A 27,963-nucleotide genomic window follows, 5' to 3' on the forward strand; every position below is an offset into this window, starting at 1 on the left:
GTTCCAGGTTCAGTCCCACTACATGGCACCTTGGGCAAATGGCTTCTACTATAGCCATAGGACAACCAAAGTGAGTGGATTTGGTGGATGGAAACTGAAAGAAGCCCATCATGTGTGTGTGTGTGTACGAGAGAGAGAGATTTGGCATTGTTTTGACATGTGATTGTTGTAAACGAGTGTCCACCATCATACAAGTAGTGTCTGTTTCCAAACTTTCATAAAAACATGTCCAACCAAGGAAGGGATTTTTTTTTACCTTATTTGGAAACAAACGAGGGTTGGTGACAGGAAGGACGTCCAGCCATAGAAAGTCCACCTCAACAAATTCCATCCGACCCATGCAAGCATGGAAAAGTGGAAGCAAAAAAAAACAAAAAAAACAACGATGAGGTTCTACTTATTGGTTCAAGAAGAGTTAGTGGTGCAACAAATACTGAATGTTTGAACATTTCTGAAGAAATTTTTACAAAGCGGAGAACTTTTCTAGAAATAGAAACTTCACTATGAAACATTAGAGGGAAACAATTTCATCATATCAGTAACTTGAGTAAACAGACTAAAGTGCCTAAATGCAAGCCGTAAATAATTAGCGCTTAGCCCAAATATATATATACACACTCACCCACACACTACAGTAAGAAACATGGATTTATAACGATGTGGTCAATAATCCAGAATAGAAAAGAAAGTTTAGAAGTAGGAAAATAGGGTCAGGAGTAGCTGTGTGGTAAGAAGTTTGCTTCTCAACCACATAGTTCCGGGTTCAGTCTCACTACATGGCACGTTGGGTAAGTGTCTTTTATTATAGCCTTGGGCTATGATAGAAGTGAGTGGATTTGGTGGATGGAAACTGAAAGAAGCCCATCGTATACAGACACACACTCACATATGTATATACACACAACCAATAAAATAAGTATCGGGCTTGAGAAGAAGTACTGGAATCAATTCATTCAACTAAGAATTCTTCAAGGCAGTGCCCCAGCATGGCCCCAGTCTACTGACTGAAACAAGTAACAGATAAAAGAACATACTCATATAAATTAGTCTTCTATTGCTGTTCAGTTTTAAAATTTCTAATGTTCTTTTTTTTGTCTTCAATGTTAGAAAGGTTGCAAGTGGTTTGTGGGTGTCAAACGATGTCACCATTCCTTGCAGTAAAAGACAATATCTATATTTTTTTTCTTCAATGGTAGAAGGTTACAAGCAAATGGTGTATAAACGATGCCACCAATCCTGGCAGTACTGTGTTGCAGGCTAGAGTCGATCTGACCAATATTTTAAAATGCTGTTAACAGATGCCAAATATAGGAAATTAACTGGAGTGAAAAATATCAGGTCTCTTCTAATAATACAGTCTACACGCTTCCATTCATTATTTTCCTCCCACTGCATTGAACGAATAACGGGGAAGCTTCTGCGAGGGCTAGAAATAACAGCCAAATCTCACTCAACTCACATGTGATCGACTTCAAAAAGAAAACAAAAAAGAAAAGCTTCTACAGGAGCTAGAAATAACAGCCAAATCTCGCTCAACGGATATGCTACCGTCTCAAAATAAAAAAAAAAACAGAAAAAAGGTTAAGACATGTTGGCCACTATATTCCTTGATATACAATGTCTAAAAAGACATCTGCTACTTTGATTAAGGTCTCGTACAATAAAAACTGAGCTTTTTTACTCCGCCCCATTTCGTCTTTATTTCTTCTGTTGGTACCGAAGACATTGCCAAAGAAAGAAATGTTATATAATGGCTGATTTATTAAATACATTTGGTTTCTTTCTATAATAACTAGGCTGTCTATAATTCCATCCATTATACATGTGAGAGAAGAGAGAGAGAAAGAGATGTATGTGGCTTTAACTGTGATGATTCTACCGAACGTTCTCGAAACAAATCATTGAACAGATTCTATAGAAACCCAAGAATGGGGAAAATATATTTCATTTTTTTTTTAAATAAAAATGTTTAAAAGCCATTAAGGGAGGAGCGAAAACAAAAAAGGCAGCGAAAACGAAACGATCATCATTTAACAACGAGGGAATCACTGACTACAACATATTGTACAATATTAAAAGTAACCAGACCTGTATTATAATAATTGGAGAGCGATGGATATAGTTTCTTTTTCTTATTTTTCCTATTATTTTGACATTTTCATATTCGCATTAACAACTGTCATTGTGAACACGTTTCAGCAATTATTGTCATTATCGACAACTCGGGTACTACAGTTTCACTATATATATATATATATATATATATATATTATATATATACACACAATTGATAAACCAGAAGACGGGAAGCGAAAACGGAAAGGCGAAGAAAGACCATTTTAGAAAAAAGATGAAATGCGAAAAACGCCATCGATGAAACGAAACACAAGATACACGTTCTTGTTGTTGTCATTGATGAATGAAAATCTAAAATTAAAAGGTATAACCGTACATACATGTTTTTTTTTCTTTTTGCCACAAATTCCGATATAATCGTAATCTACGCCATCAGAAGTGTATTTGTAGAAACGTTCATTAAAAAATATCTATTTTTCTCGAAGTTATGAGGAAACAAAGTTAGGGGGGCGGGTACAGTTGTTTGTGTAAGTATACTTCCCTCTGTGTGTGTGTGTGTGTGTATGAATGAATGTGTGTATATATATATATATATATATATATATATATATACTAGTGTCCACTGAAAAGATTTTTGGGGGTGTGTTCCGTTCAAGGAGGTACCGAGGTAAATAAATGAAGATAAACGCGACAAGATAGGAGAGAAAGAGAAGAAAAAAACTTACGTCTGTCATTTTTTTTTTAATAGATGTAATGTTTCTTTCTTTCTTTCTTTCTCACGAGTGAAGGAGGAGAAGGAAGAGGACAAAACGCAAAAACTATAAACATTCGACCTTAAGTTTACACTAGGAAACCTGTGTGGAGCCAATTTAAGAGGTTAATAGAAGATTTTTCGTATTTCTGATGGCTGAGAGTAATTATCGTTTAATTACGAAAACGAATGCACAAAATAAAATTAAAGAAAAAAAAATAATAATGAAATAGAAAATGAGTAAAATTCATACGTTTTATAGTTGGAGTTCAATGTCCCGAAAAAAGTTTTTGTAAAACATAAAACAATCAGCTCAGAATTAACCAGAAAAAAGTTGTCAAAACACAAAGTATGGGAAAAAATTCTAAAAAACAAAGTAGAGAGACGGACAGGTGAATAAGTAATTAAGCAGGTAAATAAAAATAAACAATTTACCCGGGAAAGGTCAATAAAAATCCCAAACTGTATAAACATATAAATAATATGTCTGAACAACGAGTAAGGTGAGCGAACTAGCTATGTCGATCTGACCTAATAAGACAGACAATAGATGCATACAAACATACATACATATATACAACGGAGTATAATAATATAAATATGTAAGTCTTATGACTAAAAACTTAGTTTACAATTTGTTTTGTTATTCTTTCCTGTTGTTTATCAAAATTTATTTCAAACTTTCACAATGAGTAATGGGAAAGATTAGATAAAATATGCAGCACAAAGTAGATTATCATTATTAGTAAAATTTCTGCTTATTATTATTATTATTATTATTATTATAATTGGTGGTTGTGGTATTTGTTATGTAAAATGTTGGCAGCTATTCTCATAGGTAGTTTTTTCGCTTTGTTTGTCTAATTTTATTTTCCAAATATATATATATATATATATATATATATATATATATATATATATATATATACAACACTTGCTTCCGTTGAACGTTGTGGTGTGAGACCAAATGAAGCACTTGGCGCAGCGGAATTGTTGTTGTTTTGTTTTTTTCTTCTTCTTTCTTCCCCAATACTTGTCTGGTACTTTAAATGTTTAATCGACACCGGAAAGTCGACCTCGATGAGATTTGAACTCCCAACGCAAACAGAAAAGGTAGAACAGACAAACTAAGCAGACGACAACATCCAACTTCAGCACTCTACATTCTGAGTTCAAAATCTCCATAATCACTTCAAGAGCATCCCGGGACCCAACCATTCACAGCTGTTCTTCCTACAAATGTCACAAACTTAAGCCTCAAGACAACCTTGACTTCAAGAGACTTTCAATCGAAGACATACCAACCGTGGCCACCAGGTACATTATTAGGTGAAAGTAAAGAATACGTACACCCGGCGTTTAGGGTTTTTGTTACGAAGAAAACGGGTGGTGGACGGGTTCTTTACCTCCGCCCATTATTCGATGTACCTTTTTATTAGTTGAGAAGGTACAGCATGTTCTAAAGAGCTATCTGGTTGCTATTTCTAGCAGAGCGATCGACTACGAAGAGTTTCCATCGCTGCAGCGTGCAGAGCTAGTTGGTTTTTTTTAGCCCCAGGACATCCGTCATCGAGTAAGAACTATGATGAAAACAAGTGCAGGCGTGACCACTGCTACAAAATGCTTATAAATGAAATCCCAGGGACTACCTCACGCTTCCCTTTTTTTTTTTTTACCTCGTTGAAGTCAATAGTACTTGAACGTGACTCGAATGAGATTTGGCTGTTATTTCTGGCGGGTCGAGCGACTATACAGTGGCTGTTCGAATAAAGATGGTCGAGTGTGATAAAAAAATTTAAAAAACTGTAGCAGCAATGGTGAAACTAACAGTAGTAGTAGCAGAAGCAATAATAGTACAACAGGTGAATGGTAACCAGTGGTGGTCGTGGTGGTGGAGGCGACGGTAATAGTACTATTAGATGTATTAGTGGCGGTCTCTCTATGTATATTGGCAGAGATAGTAGCGGTGGTAGCGATAATAGTGTTGGGTAGTGGCTGTACACTGCATCAAGACCTTACTGCTAACGGCCCCGGCTGAGCCCTGTAGAAGCAGACAAGATAGATCTAAGGTTGCCGGCGTTCTATTTGCGACCACCCCCATCGTTTATTCAGACGACGAATTTAGGATTACATTGTGCAACGTGCTGTCACCCCTCCTCTCCTTTCTTTTTATTTTTTCGAAGACGTAAGGTCGTGAATTCGAGAGAGACTTAGCTGCTGTTTCCAGCAAATCGAGTGATTGACTACACAGGGCAGTAGTAGTAGCAGCTGCAGCAGCAGTAGTACTGGTGGTAGGTGATTAAGTAATTAGCGTGTGTTGGAAAGGAAAAAAAAAGAAAGAAAAAACATGCCATGGATCCAGAGATGAATGCTGAAGCGGAAATTCGCTTTTAATTTTAGAAAAATTAAGTGTGTGTGTGTGTGTGTGTGTGTGCGTGTGTGTGCGTGTGTGTGTGTGTGCGTGTGTGTGTGTGTTCCTCGGTTCAAGGCAGGTGGGTTTTAGACTTTTGTGTATAGCGCTGACATCAGAAATGATAATAGCAACTTTAATCAGATCATGAGAATACAAAAGGACATGACAATACAAGTTTGGCTGAGTGTGTGTGTGTGTGTGTGTGTGTGTGTGTGTGGTTATTTTATTGTATTTTACTCTATTTATATATTAATTTATTTAGTGATATCAAAGATGCCGGAGAGAGAAAGAGAGAGCGGGGAAGAGGAGAAGAGGGGGGGAAAAAAGAGACCAATATATTTTATAATGTAATGTCTTAGCATTCTTAATTAGATCACTGAAGGATAAAATTTCACCATCCACACATACGAGTGCCAATCACGAAACTCGCGGCTTTTAAAGTCACTAACTTCTATCGATTATTAATAGTGAAAAATATATACTCAAGCTCCGAGTTCTATTTCCACCACCCTAGGCAAAATTATCTGGGTAATACATAGCGTGCTTTCGAAAGCTCCTCCGCGGATACTGGCTAGCAGATGTCATCATCATACAAAAGGGTTATATATATATATATATATATATATATATATGAGACAGACAGAAAAGTTGAAGACTCCTTTGTATATAGTACCATGTATTGAGTACTTTTTCACGTGTGCAAATAACCTACGTATACAGGTTACCTATATGCATTAGGATCTATATGTATACACATGCATGTGCGTGTGCGTGTGTGTGTGTGTATACACATTTTGTATCTACATACACGTACGTACATGCTTAAGCCCCCACCCACCCACACACACATGTATGTAGATTTCCTTTAAATCGATTTTTCCGGGTTATTTAACTAGAGCAGAGAGAAAGAGCGTGGGCCGTGGTGATTTTCATGTGGAAATATCTCATTACCAAGATTTTAATATCTTAATTATAGGGGGCTGCGAAAATATATAATTAATTTTTTTTTAAATGTCTTCGAACTTTGCTCTGTACCGGCTGTACAACAGACATCTATTTAGGCTCGTGAGGTCATGAGAATCCGTGGCATTCATGCCCACCCCATCATATTTTAAGGACGAAACTGTCATGGCAACAAAGAAACGTCTACACAGCCACACAACTTCCTAAAAATAACAGGAAATGTCCCTCGAGTCAGCGAGAGAACACATTTGATTATGGATCTAATTGATCAGGTCCGACTGACCTGGGGCTATACAACAACTGCTCGCAAATTCGCACCACCAAGAGCTTGGGCCTTGATTTACGGAGCCACGTATAATAAACCTATTTATATACAGTTCCTTTCTGTCAAGAAAGTCTTCGAAGTAAAACCTGAAGATTGGCAGAAGGAAACTCCAGTTGGAGATCAAATTATTCAGTTAAATCCTTCCTCGAAGGATGAAAGGCAGAGTCGACCTCGGCGGAATTTGAACTCAGGATGCGGCGACGGGCGAAATACCACCGCTAAGCATTTCGCCCGGCGTGCTGACGAGTCTGCTAGCTCGCCGATAACGATAATGGCTTCAATTTTGAGCACAGAGTCAGCAGGTTTTGGGAGGGAAGGAACTAGGCGATTAGATCGGGCCCCAGTACTTGGACAACGAGAGGACGAAAGGCGAAGTCGACCACGGCGGTATTTGAACTCAGAACGTAAAAAAAAGCAGGAAGCAATAGCGCCGAGCACCACTTTGTCCGACGCACTAATGATTATGCCAGCTTGTCATCTTAATGATAATAGAGTGTGTGTGTTGTCGACAATGTTGTAAATGAATGCGTGGAAGGTGAACAGTGGCCTATAAAAACCAACAAACACAAATGAAACCATTATTAATAATAATAATAATAATAATAATAATAATGCTTAGCTGAGTGAAAGTATCTGGGGCAGCTGCTGGGAGGAGGAGGAGGAAGAGAAAGAAAGGGAGGAATGGGAAGAGGCGGAAGGAAAAGACAAGAGAGAAGGATGAAGAGAGAAGACAGAGAGGGAAGGGGAGTAGGAGATAGAGACAGGGCTGGAGAGAAAGGGAAGGGACGTATGAACATAGATAGATAGAGAGAGAGGGGGAGATGCTGCTGCTATTATTATTATTATTATTATTATTATTATAAGAGCATGCGACAGCCGCTGCTGTGTGATGGTGATGACGGCTGCAGTGGTAATAATCCTGACGATAATGATTATCGCTCTCCCTTCTTACAAGGCCACCGACAAAATCAATCACCAATTGAAACATTAAACACCACAACATCGCCACTATAGATAAATATATATATATATATAGCGTATATAATAAATATGAAATAAAATTAAAAAATGAAAGCAAAAGACGTGTGTCCATGTATGTATAGATATATATACACACACACACACACATACACATATATATGCATAATGATGATGGCTGGTAAGCCGAAACTTCGAGGTTACTGACAACTTCAGTCTAAAAAAAAAAAATCAATGTGTGTGTGTGTGTGTAATTGAGTAAAAAATTTAAAATGCTGCGATCTTCAACTTGACACATCCTATAACATGTATACACATTTACAAACACACACACATATATATATATATATATACGCACACATACATATATATGCATGCATACACATGCATGTACAAACTTACACACATACACATGTACGAACATATACATACATATACATATATATATATATAAACACACATTACCAATCCAATTTTTCAGCATAGCAAATTTCTCGAAAAGCCATTCAACATTCGCCACAAAATGTTATTACAAACCCAACATTGAATGTGGTTGATGTAATTTCAAGCCGGATATAACGAAACAGACAAACCTAGACATGGAGACAGACAGACAGACGGACGGACTGCAGGTTTGTGGCGGTCTCGGTTTTTAATCTTTGTCATAATAATAATAATAATAAATGGACAATGCAAGGTTGAAAGATATTTGAGGGTAAATATACACCCTGTGCAATTATTTAATATCAACTGAAAAAAAAAAACAGAAATATGATCAGCAAGAACAGAAGGTGTCCCTGTGTGTGTAGTGCGAGGTTAATATATACATATGTGTGTGTGTTTGTGTAGTGAGAGGACAATGTATGCGTGCGTGTGTGTGTGTGAGCATATATATATTATATATTACTGCAAGTGTGTATATGCTGTACATGTGTAGATTATATATAGTATGCGTGCGTGTATGTAGAGTAAAATACAGCTTGTACAATCAAGTATTATTAATACAGAAATATGAACAGCAAAGATTGAATATGTCCATGCGTGTATAATATGTGTGTGTGTGTACTATGTACGTGTATATATACTGCGAGCATAATTTATGTGCATATACAGTGAATGTATATTATTATGTATGTATGTATGTATATAAGGTGTGCATGTATGTATACACTTCAGCTGTGCTATATTTGTACAATGTAAATACGTGTGCATGCATGTCTATACAACATATGCACGTGTGTGTGTGTGTGTGTGTGTGATGTAGAAGGGTTGACTTAGGCCTGATCTCGCAAATGCCGTGTACAAAATCATTTATGTGGATGTATAATGTTTGCCACACAACTCGAATGGGCGACAAAACATGACAAACTACAATCTTCCAAGAGTTCGCTCTTTATGTAATTGTCATTCTCCTGTATTGACACAGTAAAAAACAATAATCAATACATGAAAGGCTGTAAAATACGTTGTGTGTGTGTGTGAATGTGTATATATATATATATATATATATATATATATATATATATATCTGTCTTTCTTGCCCGGCTGTGTGTGTGTGTGTTTTAATGTCTTCCTAGCTCATGTTGGAATACATGATAACCATTTAAGATATGCTAAAAATAATAGGAATGATTATTGCTGAAGAAACACAACGGGGAGGGGGGAGCCCAGATGGAATCATAGAGGAATAATGTTTTATTAGATGACATTTGTTCTTCAATAATGCACGATGTACCGAAACAGTTAACATTATACATACATACATGTGTGTGTGTGTGTGTATGCAACACACATGTGCATGTATGTATTGTGATCGGGGATATTGTATGTATATATATGTATGCATGGATATATATGTGCATACGTATATGTATGCATGTATATATAATTATCTGAATCCATATTTTATACTATTATATATATGTATATACGTTATGATGGAGAACATGATGTGTATGTGAACACATACACATTAATATTTAGCAGAAGCAACAGATCTATATACATATATATATATATATATATATATATATATATATACATATATTATATATACCTACAAGTATATATATATGGGTGATGGAGGACATTACTTTGTGTGTGTATATATGAATTTAAAGTTGAAATCTGTGCACGATGGTGTCCGAAATGACATTAATTGGGGGCGGTTTTTGATTTAATAAAAGAAAGAAAGAAAAAAACTGTAACGAGCAGCAAAAATATACAAAAGAAAGAAATAATAAATTGCTGCTTTCGCCGAGAGGAAAGGAAAAGATTAAAAAAAGAAACAGATACACAGAAAAGAGAATAATATATAAAATGAAAGGCAAGCTGGGAAAAAAGGTGAGGCGAAGGCAGACAAATGACAAGTAAAACATAAACAAATGGAGAGAGAGATGTTTAAAAGGAAACGGTTGGCGGAAAGGAAAATACGTGATCGATGTAATGAATAAAGATGATGAAGATATGACGATCGGAACGCATGATGAGAGAGAGGAAGAGAAAATATGTTATGGAAAGTGTATATATATATAGATAGATGATTGTGTATATGGATGTATAAATAAATGGATGTATATATATGTGTGTGTATATATGTTTAGGTTACGTACCTGCGTTAACGGGTCTCGCACTGCACGGTTCCAGAGACCCACGACACAGTTGAACAGGCCGGAAAAAAAAAAAAACAAGGTGGAAGGGTTTGAGGAATGTCTAAAGAAAGCTGGGAGGAATAAGATGTGGAAGTAAAGTAGTAATTTCAGTTTGAAAATGGCTGGTTTTGAAAGGTAAAAAAAGAGAAACACCACCAGATAAAATGGCGCTCTGGCTCAACAGAGGATGACGTGATGTAGCAGACATATAGTACTTCACTGCAGAGGCCTGGCCTGGCCTGCTGCTGCTCCAAAACACAGCCAAGCTCCTCACGCGACTCACACTCAAGCACACCGACCCTGATAACATCTCAATTAGATTCAAATTAATGCCGAGTTTATTAATATAGTGATGGTCACCAGTTAATTTTTCTGTTCTTCTTCTTCTTCTTCCGACTGTTAATCTAATTTGTTACAGATGAAACAGACTTTCTTTTCTTTAAATATATATTTACGTGTGTAGATAAAAATATTAAAAGAAAAATGTTTTATAAATAAAGACCAGGTTAACTGTCGGAGAAATCAGTATCGTTAGCTTTAATTAGAATTGTTACTAATTAAAAATATATATTTATTTATTTTTAAAAAAGCAGTTGTGTAATTTTTCTTTTTTTAGATTTTCTGTGGTTTAATTAATATAATTTCGAGGCAACAAACGTGAAATTTGTAGCACAGCAACTTTGCCCATTGCAGAAGAGTATTCTAACAGTAAATGTCTATTATTATTGATTTTTGTATCTATTTCTTTCTTTCTCATAGAAATAACGATTTCCTTTAAGGAAAGTCACGGCAATTTATTTCAATATGAATATTGTTCAAGGCTGCAGAAACAAGTCTCATAATATGGATATTTTGGATTTTGTAAACTAATAAAATAATTTTTTTAAATTTTTTAACAAACAATTCAAACTTGCAAATCAATGTAAAGGAGGGATTTGATTTGTAAGTTCAAATCATCATGTTGAGCGAGAAATACTTGGCATTTTATATTCGTGGGGTCTCCCCAAATAAAACAGATATTTAAATAGGGTGAGATATCTGACAATAACAACAGCAGTCAACATGTTAAAATTGCAATTGTAAAAGTTGGTAATTTTATTAGCGAAAAGGTTGCTTTTTAAAACAAAAACCAGGTTATGTAGTTAAAGTTAGTGCAGTTAATTTTCGCATTTGATTATTGTAGGGAGAAGACAAAGTCCGTCCAAAATTTAACTTTGCAGGCTTTCTTCAACTGCATGACGAGTGATCGCTGAACAAGGCTTCTTAGATCTGTTATTGTTTCGCGTGCCGGTTGCAGGGAGGGGAGTTCCAGAAGGGGCTGTGATAGAAATGAGACATAACGGGAGTGGAGAAGATTATGGGGGAGGAAAAGACTGAGAAATAGAGCGCAATAAGATACGTGCGGTGGAGGACAATATAAAACTGAGAAATTATGGAGAGCGATAACAATTGGAATTGCGGTAGAAGGGACAGATTGAAGGGTTTCTTTGATGACAACTAGGCAAAGTTAATAGAATGTTAAGTAAGTAGGGCTTCCCTATCAAGAAGGCAGACTTTCTTTGGATACAACCGAAGACACTCAGTACAGCTTCTCGCTGTGGCGTATATTTGAAATTTGTAAAGGGTTAGTAATTTTATACAGCTTAAAGTATTTATGAGCTGAAGTATCTAGCTGTGTGGGATCTGAATTTATCACAAGAGATTACCTAAAACGAGTAAAACTTAGCATTTGATGGCAGTGGGCGAGCTTTTACCTGCATATCGAGATATAAATAGTTGTAGGGCAGGTGCAACGTTGCAGGGTTGTTTCCCCTGAAATGTACTGGCTTTTTGTTACGTTTTATATATATATATATATATCCTTTAGTCCTGACGATTTGCAGAGTGCATGAGTGGGAGGGAATGGAAAAGGCAGCGCCGAACAGAGAGAAAAAAAAAAAGAAAAACACTGACGGTAGCCAAAGTGCTAGGTGGTGCTGTTAAATCAAGTGATAGATTTAAGTCTAGTTTTCAAGTAGGCCACGAACGACAGGGTTGGAAGTCAGACCACGAGGAACAAGAACCACTACGGCAGGGTATCCTGCCCGACATTCTTACGATTCTGTGAGCCCACTCTCTTACACTGGTACTGTATCATTTATCGACCCTGGAAGAATAAAAGACAGTTAACATTGGTGGGATACGAACTCAGAACATAAGGTGCCAGAATAAATACCACAATGCATTTTGTCCAATATTCCAGTGATTTTGCCGGTGATTATCATCATCATCATTGTTTTAATATCCACTTTTCCATATTTGCAGAGGTTACATGAAATTTTGTTGAGGCAGATACAGCCAGATGCAACCCTTACCTGTTAACAGGTAAGGTTGTATTTCTCCATAGCTGGACATGTTTTGCATGGAAGACTGGGGACAAAAGACATTGCTTACATGACAGGGACATTGGTTTCTGATGTGCTGTCCAGGCAAGGAGACATATTTGCTTCCGACATCATGCAATGTCTAGGCACCTTGAAGAATTGTTAGTTGAAGGAATCGACCCCAGTCCATTTTTTTCTTTTTTAAGCACACTACGTATCCTATTGAAAACTTAAGGACATAAAATGCTTGTGCCACTTCGCCAACTGGAAACGATGTTGGCCCTGATGCTCACCTATCATAGAAGAAAACACTTCAAATAAAAGGACTGTTTTTAAAGCCCTCGCTAATGAAAAAAAAACTAATTTTCCATGCTGAACAGAAAAAAATATTTTAAAATTTAATGGTCATGTGTTTCACAGTGACCTTTAGATGATCTTACACTGGTTGTCTCACCTAAAGAGGGATACTTCCATGGATAAATTCTTCAATCTTGGAGCCAGGGCAATGCTAGAATGTGTTGCTTTGTCTCAGTGGGTTTCTGGCAGCAGAACAATGGCCTCAAAGATTGGTTGAATAGTTGGGTAAGAGAACTGAAAGGAGAAATGGTCACTAGAGGTGAGGCTTTGGAATTTGGATTTCATAAAAAGAGGGGGAGAAGAAGAAAAAAATTGGTTGTTCTCACTATGGTATTTAAGACAAAGATAGGAAATATAGGTTGATGGTTTTTAACTTAGATTTTTTTTTTTTTAAATTGAAGAATGAACAATGATATCATTTTGTGATATCATTGATCAGTTCAGAATAATGAGGCTGAGAATAAGTTCAAGTTCAATAGATGTCATAGACAATCCACAAAGTCTGGTACACGTTCGTGGTACAATGGAATATTTTTACAGAACTTTTGCAGATACAATGTATTACCATTTTATTTCTTTGAATTTTCAGTTAACACCTGTTGAACCAAGTGAGATCGTAGTCGTGACTAATGCCAGTGACACCTGACTGGCTCCTGTGCTGGTGGCATGTAAAAAGTACCCACTACACTCTTGGAGTGGTTGGTGTTAGGAAGGGCATCCAGCTGTAGAAACTCTGCCAGATCAGATTGGAGCCTGGTGCAGCCTTCTGGTTCGCCAATCCTCAGTTAAACCGTCCAACCCATGCCAGCATGGAAAGTGGACGTTAAATGATGATAATGATAATAGATAGTTTAATTCATGCTCAGCATCTTAACCAAAGTAAATAGAAGACTCATCTACGTACTTTGATCTTAACATGGGGTTCCTCAACCGTGGAAGCATCCAGCAAACGCAAGGGTTGCAGGTGCTTAGCAACGGCCCCGAACATACTGCATACAATTCTCAGCAGCATTTTGTCTGTCTTTACATTACATTCTGAACTCAAATTCCACTGACGTTGATTGTAGTAGCAGTAGTAGTAGTAGTAGCAGCGGCGGTGGGGGAAGTGGTGATAGCAGCAACAGCAGCAGTGGTAGTAGTAGCAGCAGTAGCGGTGGTGATAGTAGTGGTGGTGGTGGTGGTGGTGGTGGTGATAGTAGTAGTAGTAGTAGTGGTGGTGGTGGTGGTAATAGCAGCAGCAGCAGTAGTACTTGTGGTGATAGTAGTAGTAGTAGTAGTAATAGTAGTAGTCCCAAGAGTTCATTGAAAAGAACAGAGTTGTGTGTGTGTGTAAGAGGAGTTGTGTGTGTCAGTCGTTTAAGAATCGGTGATGGCATTCCAGAGTTCCTCCTTGAAGTTCCTCACCGAAAGTGTCAACTACAAACTTGACTCTCAGCAGGGAAACAAGTGTTTTAGAATGAAGAAATCACGGCAGGGAAATGTCTCGGTGCCAACCAAAGTAGTCTTTTGGCCTAGTTTGCATGGGGGTTATTAGAACAGTACTTTTGACCCCAAGACACATTTAACAAAATAAAAAAAAAAATTGCAAAAATAGAAAAAAAACACCTCATTTCACGTTGCTCCAGTTCACTCAGCTGGTAAAAACGTGTAACCCTGCGACGGACTGGCATCAAAACAGCAAGTTTTCTCTGGCAATTAGTTTTACTTATTCGGTGATTCTCCCATCACTGTTTTGGTAAATAGGGTGAAATTTATGCTTTGCTGATACCCAAGGTCATGATATTCTTTTCTTCTCTAGGCACAAAGCCTGAAGTTTTGTGGGAGGGGGGGGCAGTCGATTAGATCAACCCCAGTACATAACTAGTACTTGAAAGGATGAAAAGCAAAGTCGACCTCGGCTGAATTTGAACTCAGAACGTAAAGACAGACAAAATACCGCTAAGCATTTCGTCCGGCGTGCTAACGTTTCTGCCAGTTCGCCGCCTTCCCAAGGTCATAATATTGAAAGATCTCTTCATTTGATTCTCTTTTGTTACCATATTTCTGTAGAAATACACTGCAGTTGTTTCAATCAAGTTTGAAAATAATGAAGAATTTTGAAAATAATTTTATCATTATTATCATTATCTGGCGCTTTTAATCATTTCAGCCCTTTTGTTACCATATTTCTGTAGAAATACACTGACTTTGTTGTGTGGAAGGTGTTTATAAGCCATTTCAAAACACAAAAAAAAAACCGTTAGATTCACTTCAACATTTAAATTTAATTTGTGTCCAAATATTTCCGTTGCTCTGAAACTGTGACCTGTTCACTGACAAAACTTTGTGCTGCTTTTTGTTATCGAAATGATATTTGAAATGAATTAACATGAAATTTGGTGGAAAGTTTTTTTAACATAGATTACTTTAAATCTGGAAGTTTGTATCACAGAACCAAAACCAGTCTTAGATTTGCTAACATCAAAGTGGTTAAAGCTCTGCCTGTGTAAAGGTTGGTATCAAAAGGGTTAAGCAAACGTTTCAATTCCATGTAACAAGGGTTACCTAATTTTAAAAAAACGAAGCAAAGCAAAAAAAAAAAAAATTATCTAATAAATTAAAAAGATATTTTAACCAATCAGAGACCCACAGAAAGTAATGCTATCTTTTTGGGGGTTTTTTTTTGTTTTTTTTATTTCTCTTCTTGCTTTTAGAATGTTTGTATTGCAAGTCAATGCCCTCACAGCTTCATTGTTAATCACAAGACTCAAAATGAAGCAGCAATTATAGAGTTCATGTTAGGCAGGCTTTTGTTTTCAAAGAAAAAAATAAGCAAAAGCAAAAATTTTTTTTTTAAATGGGAGAAAGAAAAGAAAGAAAGAAAGATTGAATATAATATATAATATAATATAGTATAGTATTTCTATGGGGACATTCAGAATGTATATGTATATATTTGCGTGTGTGTGTGTGTAGATATATATATATATATATATATATATATATATGGTAAAGAAACACGTGAAGGAGGGATTAGGCTGAGGGATGGAGAAGTTTGTTAGGAAGTATACATAGCTGTGAGGCATGACTGTGTGGTTTAGAAGTCGGTTTGGCAACCATGTGGTTTCAGGTTCAGTCCCACTGCATGGCACCTTGGGCAAATGTCTTCTTCTATAGCCTCAGGCCGACCAAAGCCTTGTGAATGGATTTGGTAGACGGAAACTGAAAGAAGCCTGTCGTATATCTATGTGTGTGTGTCTGTGTTTCTGTATTTGTCCCCCCAACATCGCATGACAACCGATGCTGGTGTGCTTACGTCCCCCGTAACTTAGCAGTTTAGCAAAAGAGACCGATAGAGTAAGTACTAGGCTTACAAAGAATAAGTCCTGGGGTAGATTTGCTCGACTAAAGGCAGTGCTCCAGCATGGCCGCAGTCAAAATGACTGAAACAAATAAAAGTATATATATATATATATATATATATATATATATATAAATGGATCAAGTGCCCCTCTTTCATTTGTCCACTCACTCGTGTGTGTGTGTATATATATATATATATATATATATATATATGATGATGACGATGGTGATAATGATATGAAGAGGATGATAATGATGATGAAGAAGATGAAGAAGAACCTCTCATCTGATGGACGTAATGCTGCAAATGTTTGTTGAAATGTCCGGAACCAGAAGTCAGGTGTTGTTAACGTGATGTAATTAACGAGGAATCAGCGCTGGGCAGGCAAAGTGTGTCAATGGTTAAATGTCACCTTTAACACTATAACCACCGACATGTCTATTCACATACGATGACGATGACGACGACAACAACAACAACAGCAGCAACAGGTGACAGGGCGGGGTGGTGCAGATGAAAATGTCACTGCAACACAATAATCAATGTATACTAAACCAGCAAGCTTTACCTTTATTTTCGAGAGAAAATGTCATTACAATAACTGTCAATATATTTTGGTTACAAACTACAGCACCATCATCATAACATGACATTTCACTTCATTTTCCCTTTTAGCTTTTCAAGTCAACGAAGAAACCAAACAATGGGGGTGGTCGCTGAGTTTGCTAGAAATAGCAGCCAAATCTCCCTCAAATCACTGCCCCACTTCTGCTTTAAATGTGTTTGTCTGTTAGAGTGACGAAGACCGTCTTGTTATTCTTAAGGATGGCAGATGACATGTGTGGTGGCTTTGTTTCAGGTGGAGAAGAGCTCTGCACTGGCAACCTCACCCTCTCATTGATCCCTGACCATTGACCATCTTCAATCCAGTGGCAAGTAAAAAAAAAAAAATAGAAAAGTTCCTTCCTGTGTCATGCTGACTCCTAAGGGCCAGTTTCCCGGTTTCCTGGCATATATATTTCTCACCTGGATGGGATGCCAGTCTGTCGCAGGGTTACACGTTTTTACCAGCTGAGTGAACTGGAGCAACGTGAAATGAGGTGTTTTGACCACAACACACTGCTTGGTCTGAGAATGGAACCCTCGAGTGCTAGATTATGAGTGCAACACCCTAAACACCTGTGAGTGTGTGTGAGTGAGTGCGCATCAAAGTGTGTGTGGACTCATACAAAGTTGGAATTGTTTCCAAAGGAATTTTTGTCCATTCTTCAGTGAAAACAGTCTCCAGTTCTTATAGTGATGATGGTGGAGGACATTGACTCCTTACTTGTTGGAGTAAAGGTAACATCCATAGCATGGAGAAGAGAGACTGTACTGCATGGATGACTACGTGTCTTCTATAAACAACCGCGCCCGGACTTGTGCCCTGGAGGGAACTTTCTAGGTGCAATCCCATGGTCATTCACGACCGAAGGAGGTCTTTACCCTAACATAAAAGAATAGGGATTTGGAATCCAGGCAGGTACCTTTATTAGCACTCTGATATAGTCCAGATCTGGCTAACCACATTGAACAATAGGAAACCTACAGAACTTGTTAATATAAACAATTACACAATTTATATTAACCAAAGCCTGAGTTTTCTTCATTGGATTTCAAACAGAAGATAAAATTAAGATATTGTAAAGAAGAATGGAGAATTATACAGCTTCAGAATTTGTTTATTACAGTATTATCGTCATTAACTTCTAATCCAACACAGAAACATGTGTCAGGCTGGAATTTAATGCGAATTTAATGAGGATAATGCTGTGATAAACAAATTTCGAAGACGTGTAATTCTCCATTCTTTTCTTTTATGATGTCATGATTATATACATACATATATATACATGTATGTATATAAGGTGTGTTATGAGCATTTATAGAACACGTATTCTATAGAAACTCAACAAACAATTAAAGATGGAGAAGAGAAGGTGTTAAAAGTTTTATAAAATTTTATGAAATTTTTAGCATCTCTTATCGCAGTCCACAGGGTGAGTCAGCATGACACAGAATGGGACAAGGCTGAGCCCTTTTGAATTACAGGTACAATTCATTTTGGCCAGGTGAGTGAACTGGAGCAATGTGAAATAAAGTGTCTCACGTTAAATTACTATTACAGCTAAGTTCATTGCCATCAATTAACTGTGAAGAAATTCAAAGAGTCATTCAAAATTACAATGAAGATAAATGCATCCATGGCCACTTGTATGGAATTGTGCATAGCATCACTTATTAGAAATCTGATTTACTTATTTGATTAAATTTATTAATCTTCTAAATTTTGTTCATTAAATTGACTGATTAAACCCATTTAATTTTTGAATAAATTGATGATAAAGTTTTCTAAATCTTTTTTCTTCTTTTTCTGCAAAGTTTCCGATCTGCTGCTTCAACACATTAGGGTTTGAAAATAAGGGTTTTATACTTTTACTGTGAACTTGTCTCTCTGTAAACTTTTCTTGCAGTGAACTTACTGGACATGTATATCACAATGATATTTTGAAGTAAATATGAATGCAGTAAAACGAAATGTTTTGTTTTAAAAACCAGAAGTATAGGGTTAACTTGGTGAGGTCAGCAGATGTACTCTAGTTTCGAACTAGGTGAATATAGCCATTGGGAGTTGTCATTGCCAGAAATTCTAGTCAGTTAAAATCCATTGGCCTATTCTACCTTATTGATCCGGCCAGCCAAAAGCAACTGTTTTATTCATTATTCATTTATTTATATATTTCATTCTGTGGAGCATGGCTGAGTGGTTAAGAAGCCTGCTTTCCAACTATGTGGTGTTGGATTTAATTCCACTGAACATTGCCACCATCTCTTGCTCTCTCTCTCTCTCTCTCTCTCTTTCTAACTAGGGTAGACACACACACACACACACACACACATACAATGGGCTTCTTTCAGTTTCTATCTATCATATGTAATCAAAAGGCTCCTCCACAATAAGACACCTGTTTCTATCCCTCTATCATAGTTTAACAGTTACAGCCAAAAACCCACAAAAAACCTGCCCTCAATTACACCCACAATCCTTTTTAACGAAAGCCCTAAATTACATCCACAAACCCATTTAACACTGCCTTCAACTGTCCCCACAAACACACTTAACAACTGCCCTCAGTTACAGCCAAAAACCCACTTAACGACTGTCAGCATTTATGAGAAATTAATAATCGAAGGCTAAACTATAAAAAGAGCAACAGAGAGAGAGATTAAAAAATTATTTTTAGGCTCTGCTCTCCTTTCTTATTTAACATTGATCTCCGGTGATAACACTCGTTAACTCAATATTTGTTGAAGTGAAAGGAAGTTTATTGGAGTGCGATTCCATTCACAGTTCAAATGAACATCTATCACAAGTGTCAAGAGAAGAAGATGTTTGTAATAGGTATATTACAGAATGGAAAATAGAGTGTGTGTTTATAACAGTGCATATATAAAAGTGTGAGAGGTGGGTGGAGGATAGACAGAGAGAAGGAGAGAGAGAGAGACAGGCAGAGAGATGATATATTTGTATAGAATAGAAAAGAGTATTTCTTTGGAAGCTTGTAATACTAAAACTTTTCTACCAGTAGGTGGGTTGGTGGGTGGGGGGACAGAATGGCATGAGAAAGGGGAAACAATCAATAGAAGCTGCAATACACAGACAGGCAACGGTGATAAGGGGGAAGGGTGACAAAAGTAGTTCGACTAAAACCCCTTCTTTTCAAGGCGGTGCCCCAGCATGGCTGGCCACTGTCCGATGATGGAACATGTGGAAGATAGCAAAGGATAATAAATGATGCAAAAATCAGTAAAACAAAACAAAAAAAAAAAATGGATTCTCTAGAATTATTTTAATAACTTACCAAATGATTTCTTCCAAATAAGACACAACGATCCAGGTAAGAGAGAGAGAGAGAGAGAGAGAGAGAGAGAGAGAAAAAGAGAGAGAGCGAGATAGATAGATAGATAGATAGATAGATAGATAGATAGATAGATAGATAGATAGATAGATAGATAGATAGGTAGATAGATAGGTAGACAGGTATGTATGCTGGTAGCAAGAAAGGTACAGTAAATTAATCTTTCTTCACATAATTCCTCAGATAAATTCTCCACGATGCTTAAACTAAACCTTCCATACGTAACACTAGTTCATCGAGTGATGCTGAGACAAATTCTTTCACAGAAAAAGACCAAAAAAATATTCCGATAACAACAGGATAATAGACACAAAAATAAATCTTTCACGGCATTGTTTTGTGACAACACCAGTTACATTATCCCGACTCAGGCAGTTGAAGTTGATTCGGTTATATTTTCATCTGACCATTTTTACATTGTATTAAAAACTTATGCTAACGATTCTATTTAATTAACTCATCAATGAAATGCAGTCAGTGCTTATTAGTTTGAACAATTGAGGAAATAATTGCAACAACAATGGTTGAGGTAATGTGACGTTTCGGAAGAGACAAAAAGCAAGAACAATATTAATTTAATGATGTGAAAATAGATTTCTGCTGAACTGTTTTAATTAAGTTTTAAATGGTTTTTTTTTTAACTTTTACTTGTTTCAGTCATTAATATGTGGCCATGCTGGGGTACTGCCTCAAAGCGAATCAACCCCAGAACTTTTTTTTAAAGCCTAGTACTTTTTTTTCTGAGTTCTTAAGTTACAAGGACATAAACACACCAACACCGGTTGTCAAGTGAGGGGTACAAACACACACACATATATATGATGAGCTTCTTTCAGTTTCCGTCTACCAAATCCAGTCACAAGGCTTTGGTTGGCCCGAGGCTATAGTAGAAGACGCTTTCCCAAAATGCCACGCAGTGGGACTGAACCCAGAGCCATGTGGTTGGGAAGCAAGCTTCTTACCACATAGCCACACCAGCACCTGTATTGAACGTCTGAAATACACACACACACACACACACATATATATATATATATATATATATATATATATATATATATATATATATATATATATATATATATATATATATATATACACATACACATATATACATAAACATACATACACATATGCATACATACACACATATACACCCATCTACATATATACATACACACCAACGTGTATGTGTGTACATGCGAGTGTGTGCATACACGTGTGTGTGTATATGTATATATATATATGTATATATATATATATATGTATGTATATATACCCACCAACGTGTGTGTGTGTGCGTATATATATACATATGTATGTATGTATGTATGTATGTATGTATGCATGCACCCACCCAGTGCCCAGCGCACCTGCTGCTCCTGAAAAGAAGCGTTTTCATTTCTCAGTTTGACATCTCTCTGCTTTCACACGAGTTATCTCCCATGGAAACTTCCATCAGGGGATCGCTATGATCAAGCAAGAAATAGCAGGTAGGGCAGGCAGGCAGCAAGGCAGGTCGGTCGCTATACAATCAACCAGCCACCATCACCACCACTACCACCACCACCACAACCAACACCGACACCATCATTTTACAATCGGGGGATATGTTTTTTTTTCCACATTGATGCGTGTGTATTGTTTAAGACTAATCGCGTCTGGCTATATCTCTCTGTTGCGGTCCAATCTACAGAGAGGAAAACTGCACTTTCTCTTTGATCTCCCGTATTGATTTATCGATTTTGATCGTTAGAACTGGAGTCATTCCATTGGTGGCTCCTTCAAAGGTTAAAGCCGACCCCGTTGACTTACCTCCGTCTGGTACATCGTTTTATTGGATGGTGAAGTCACTGCTTTGATATAAGGGGACAAAACTCAATGAACCGTTTTACCTCAGTTGAAAAGACACACACACACGTGTGCGCGCGTGTGTATGTGTACACATATGCACATGTATGCATTAACACACATAACGATATATGCACACACAGATATATATATATATATATATATATATATATATATATATATATACACACACATACATGCTCACATATCTATACACAGACATTAAGATATACACACATATACACATATGCATACATACATACATGCATATACACCTAGATATACATATACATATATGTACACATAAACACACACTCATACATACACAGAGTGGAGGGGCATAGTGGATTACATTAACCCCAGTATGTAACTGGTACTTCATTGATCCCGAAAAGACAAAAGGCAAAGTCGACCTCGGCAGAATTTGAACTCAGAACGTAAAGACAGACAAAACACCGCTAAGCATTTCGTCCGGCGTGCTAACGGTTCTGCCAGCTGTCCACCTTACATGTGCTAACGAATGTGCTAATGATTCTGCCAGCTCTCTACCCTAATATAATAATCATCATCATCATCATCGTTTAATGTCCGCTTTCCATGCTAGCATGGGTTGGACGATTTGACTGAGGACTGGTGAAACCGGATGGCTACACCAGGCTCCAATCTGATTTGGCAGAGTTTCTACAGCTGGATGCCCTTCCTAACGCCAACCACTCAGAGAGTGTAGTGGGTGCTTTTACGTGTCACCCGCACGAAAACGGCCACGCTCGAAATGGTGTCTTTTATGTGCCACCCGCACAACAGCCAGTCCAGGGGCACTGGCAACGATCTTGCTCGAAAACCCTACAAGGCCAGTCAGGCGGTACTGGCAACGGTCACGCTCTCCTTTCTACTATAGGCACAAGACTTAAAATCTTGGGGGAGAGGACTAGTTGATTACATCAACCCCAGTGTTTCACTGGTACTTAATTTATCGACTCCAAAAGGATGAAAGGCAAAGTTGACCTCAGCGGAATTTGAACTCAGAACGTAAAGACAGATGAAATACCGCCAAGTATTTTGCCCAGCATGCTACCGATTCTGCCAGATCACAAACTCATCATCGTCATCGTTTAACATCCGTTTTCCATGCTAGCATGAGTTGGACAGTTTGACTGGGAACTGGCAAGCCAGGAAGCTGCACCAGGCCCCAATCTGATCTGGCAAGGAGCCTCGTGGAGCTTTAGGTGTTTTCACTCAATAAACACTCACAACACCCGGTCTGGGAATCGAAACCATGATCCTATGACCGCGAGTCCGCTGCCCTAACCACTGGGCCATTGCGCCTCCATGAGGCACAACTATAACAAGCTGAATAAAAATTACAAATAACTAATTGATAATGAATGAATGAATAAAAAATCCAATTAATTAACAGCATAGACACTTCATCTATTCATTAATATGCATACAGAGCGAGTCATTTGCATATATGTAATAAATAAACATTTTCGTTTATTTATTAAATATATTCATTTATTCATAGTCTGGCTGCAAAAATAGACATTGTAATTAAGCTACTTTGAGAGTAAATATATTCTTATTAAATCTATTGTAGATGGGACTTCAACAGATGACCTAATAATTTACAACTGTCAGGTGTATTACATACTTAGCATATATATATATATATATATATATATATATATATATATATATATACTGTTGACAGGCATGATGCTATGGTTTTTGTCTGAGAGAAAATTTCTTCATAGATATGCTCTGTTAAAAGAACAATGTACGAAGAGTGGGCCAAAATTTGTGCTCAAAATAAGTTCAAAACAGTCTGGAATTGTCAAAGACATCATCATCATCATTTAACGTCCGTTTTTCCATGCTGGCATGGGTTGGACGGTTCGACAGGGGCTGACAAGTCAGAAGACTGAACCATTCCCTGCTGTTTGTTTTAGAATGGTTTCTATGGTTGGAAGCCCTTCTTAATGCCAACCACTTTACAGAGCATCCTGAGTGCTTTTTATATGGCACCAGCACCAGTGATGTCATCAAATTATTTACAAGACAAGAACCCCTCAGTTGAGTGGTGTGGGGAATAGTACTGAGGAAGGTAGTTTTGAAATTGGTCAAAAATTAAAAACCAAAGATAAATAGACTTTCGGCATCAAATATTTGAACTATTCATTATAATCTAGCTCAGTCTTACCACAGAATCTCAGAACTATTGTTTTAAATGTAGCAGTGATTTGAAACTTAACCACTAGGTAACCAGCCATACATCACGACCAAGCTACAGTAGTTTCACATGATCAGTCTATTAAACAAGCAATCTGTGTCAAACCATCATGTGACTCGATCTTCTATAATCTTCTCCTTGAGTCCTATAAAAAGACAACTCTTGGCAGTAATTAATTGCAGAGTGTTGAGACAGCTGCGCAATGTGTCTCTACTCTTGCTACAACCAGACAACCCTGGAAGGTTAAGACGGATGGTTCGGACAGATGACCAAGAGCCTCCATTGCCACAAATATAGCACACTTGTTTCCAGCTATGTTGGGCAAATCACATAACATGTTGTCATATCAATAGTTTGCTGTATCTCTCACTCTCTCTTTCCCTCTCCCAGTACGTAATTATTGCTTTTGTTATCTGTAAAAGACCAACACAGCTTGATTCTATGTCCGATAATAAAAAGATTTTCTCTTGATTGTTCACGAGAGTTGTTCAGTCACTTCTTCCTGTAGCTCAAATGACATATTTTCATTCACTAAATTAACCATTCACCACTACAAACCATCCGACAACCACACCAGCACAGCCATCCAAGTGACAACAACGTCTGATTGAATCATTAAGTTATAGATAGATTCTTCTCGACGCTGCTGTTCACATCCCACTGTCACAGCCACCGACGACATGAGCAACAACGGCTACAACCTAGATTTAAATTGTTGATTAAACATAAGGAAGCTACAAATCTTAAAATAATCAAAAAGCACTTGCACAAATACAACAGATCTTAAAATAAAAGTGAGACAATCTAAATGTAAATGTGACTATAATAAAATATAACTTGGAACAATTTGAGAGTTAATGTAAAAACTGGATAGGCACTGAGTGTGGCGGAAAGTGGATTATCGTTTTAGAAAGTCAAATGAGGTTGTTTGTTGTTTTTGTTTTATTTTGTTCTCTCTCTCTCTCTCTCTCTCTCTGTTGCTAATTCTTGAAAGCGGTCGATGGGTGGATTCAAATAAGACTTAAGAACAATTGAAATGTTCAAGAAATATAGTAATTCAGAGCTTGAGGCGTGTCCATGAGACTAAAAATATTCGTCATAAGACACTCTGCCAAGCTGGAGCAACAATTCTTATTTCGACAATGTTAATTTGCCTCGAAGATTTTCAGCAAAACCCAGATGGTGGTGGTGGTGGTGGTGGTGGTGGTGAGGAACTATAAAGAGAGAGAAAGAGAGGATTGCCACCTCAGAGATTCAAACACTTGCAATCGTACCATTATTTTTTTATTTTTCATTTTTTTATTTTTACATATTTTTGTATTTTTTTTTATTCTGTGTTTTTATTCTTTCTTTCCTCTATTTCTTGCATTGATTTATACCAGTGGTCACAGACATATCTACAAATAGTCATCGCTTATATATTATGGTGGAACAACTTAGAAAATGGAATATTTTATTCAACCATTTCCAAAACGAGGAGGCAGAAATCAATAAAAGATCTGAACAGCAGAAACCACTTTTCTTTCCTTCCTTCCTTCTTTTTCTCTCTCTTTTCCCATCCATATTCATTCACGATAAACTGTACGCACTTTTGTACAGTGGACGCATTATTTTCACATGAAATTCAACTCAAAGGTTTTCTCTCTGACTATTTTCGCCTTTTAAAAGATTCAGGCAATTTGTTCGACAGACGGACTTTGCTTGTGGCTTGCTTGCTTCTTTCTTTTTTTGTCTCTGCCTCTCTTTGCTCAGCCTCTTCTGGAGTCTCCAGAAATCTCTGGTGTTCTTCGACCAAACAATAAAAATCTATCTTAAATCTAGAAGAATCTCTAATGATATGGCATCGCCGTTATGAAGAGGCCGACACTAAAAACAAGGAACTTCATCATCACCACTACCACCACCACCACTACTATCACTACCACCACCACCACTACCACAATCACCATCATCATCATCATCATCCCCACAACGATCACAGCCACCACTGCTACCACCACCACCACCACCTTCATATGTATTGAGGAATTTTTGTCGACCCAAAAGTCTACCATTCTCTCATTGTTGCGAAAGAATATCTCCAAGACAAATCAGAGATCGGCTTAAATAAACACTTTGTGAAACTATCAGCTTATTGAATGGTGGATGTTAATTTAGTTAATGGCCTGCTTTGGAACAGACCAAACATGGCTTCCATGGGGTGGATGCAGTCTGTGAAGGAGGTTGCCAATATTAACATCACCATCACCATCATCGTTATCATCATCATCACCACCACCACCGCCACCAACATCATCATCATCATCATCATCACTACAGTCACCACAACCATTACCATTGTTGCCATCCTCATCATCAGCATCCTGAAGAACCAATGTTGTTGTTGTTGTTAGTGGTGGTGGTGGTGGTGGTGGTGGTATGGATGTTGGTTATGTAGGCGAGGAGGGGTGGGGAGGGAGTCATCTTTTAACTCTCTCCATACTTTCCATAAACCCCGCCCCTCCCCCACCCCAATAACAGCAAAGATATTCTACAACATGCAACGACGATGCCATTCGCTTTCTTCGAAGGAAATCCATATTACAATAAAAATCTGCAGACTGACGCCCACGCACCTCCCCCCTGCCTCCGCCCACTCTCTGCAGGGGGTCAGGGGAGGGGGCACGGGGTCCAGCACACATCCTACGCTGGTCGTTTGACCCGAGTTGTTGTTAATCTTTCTAATTAACTTCTGCCACATTTGCATTATCTCGTTACTGACATGTGATTCAATGATCTGTCAGATTTTATCTTCAGCTGGTTTCTGTCATTAGACTTTGGCCATGCTGGAGCACTGCTTTGAAGAATGCTTAGTCGAATGAATCGACCCATGTGCTTTGTTTTTATTTTTTTTCAAGTCGGTCTCTTTTGCTGAACAGCTAAGTTACAGGGATGTAAATGCACGAACACCAGTTGTCAAGCAGTGGTGGGGGATGAGCACAGACACAGACACAAACACACACATAATATAGCCTCAGGATGACTAAAGCTTTGTGAGTGGATTTGGTAGAAGGAAACTGAAAGAAGCCTGTCGTGTATGTATATATATATATATGTATGTATGCATTTGTGTGTCTGTACCTGTCCCCCAACCATAGCTTTAAAATTGATGTTGGTGTGTTTACATCCCTGTAACTTAGCAGTTTGGCAAAAGAGTCTTGGGGTCGATTTGTTTAACTAAAAGCAGTGCTACAGCATGGCCACAGTCAAATGACTGAAACATGTAAAAGAATAAGAGAATATATATATATATATATATATATATATATATATATATATATATACACGATGGGCTTCTCTCAGTTTCCATCAATCAAACCCACTCACAAGGCTTTAATCAGCCTGAGGCTATAGTAGAAGAGACTTGCTCAAGATGCCACACAGTGGGACTGAACCCGGGACCATGTTGTTGGCAGGGTAACATCTTACCACACATCCACACCTGCGCCTACTGTGATAAATTGTATTATAGCTCGCTGAACCTATTTACACCTAGGTGGACAAGGCGATCGAGTCTTAGCCATTCACAGATACATGTTATGAACTTATTTATGGAGAAATTTATTCCACATTTTTTTATTTCGTCTCTAAACCTTTTTACGTTCTTCCATGGAACTCTGAAAGAATATCTAATGGTTTTCCAGAACACTGCTGTCATTGCAGC

At 37.6% G+C, this 27,963-nt stretch overlaps 1 protein-coding gene across 18 annotated transcripts in view; it reads right to left on the reverse strand.

Moving 5' to 3' along the window:
• LOC106875841 (phosphatidylinositol-3,5-bisphosphate 3-phosphatase MTMR4) overlaps nt 1–27,963 on the reverse strand; it is a 113,614-nt gene that overhangs the window by 69,424 nt on the left and 16,227 nt on the right. For 6 of the 18 annotated variants that reach the window (XM_089342686.1, XM_089342684.1, XM_089342682.1 and 3 more), the window contains exon 1: nt 10,119–10,474. The exons of 7 other annotated variants lie outside the window; for them this stretch is intronic. Coding sequence is in view for 1 of the 11 variants with exons in the window: in XM_089342668.1 (XP_089198794.1) it covers nt 12,975–12,994 (20 nt within the window). In the remaining 10 variants the exon portion in view is untranslated. Of the gene's footprint in view, nt 1–2,801; nt 2,827–3,262; nt 3,373–7,971; nt 7,993–10,118; nt 10,475–12,974; nt 13,112–27,963 lie in introns of those variants that run through there. 5 more of the 18 variants (XM_089342685.1, XM_089342673.1, XM_089342668.1 and 2 more) reach the window with 4 other exon arrangements.

Source organism: Octopus bimaculoides, chromosome 26, assembly GCF_046866305.1.
Source record: "Octopus bimaculoides isolate indiv1 chromosome 26, ASM4686630v1, whole genome shotgun sequence".
In the NCBI taxonomy this organism is placed as follows: Eukaryota; Metazoa; Mollusca; class Cephalopoda; order Octopoda; family Octopodidae; genus Octopus; species Octopus bimaculoides.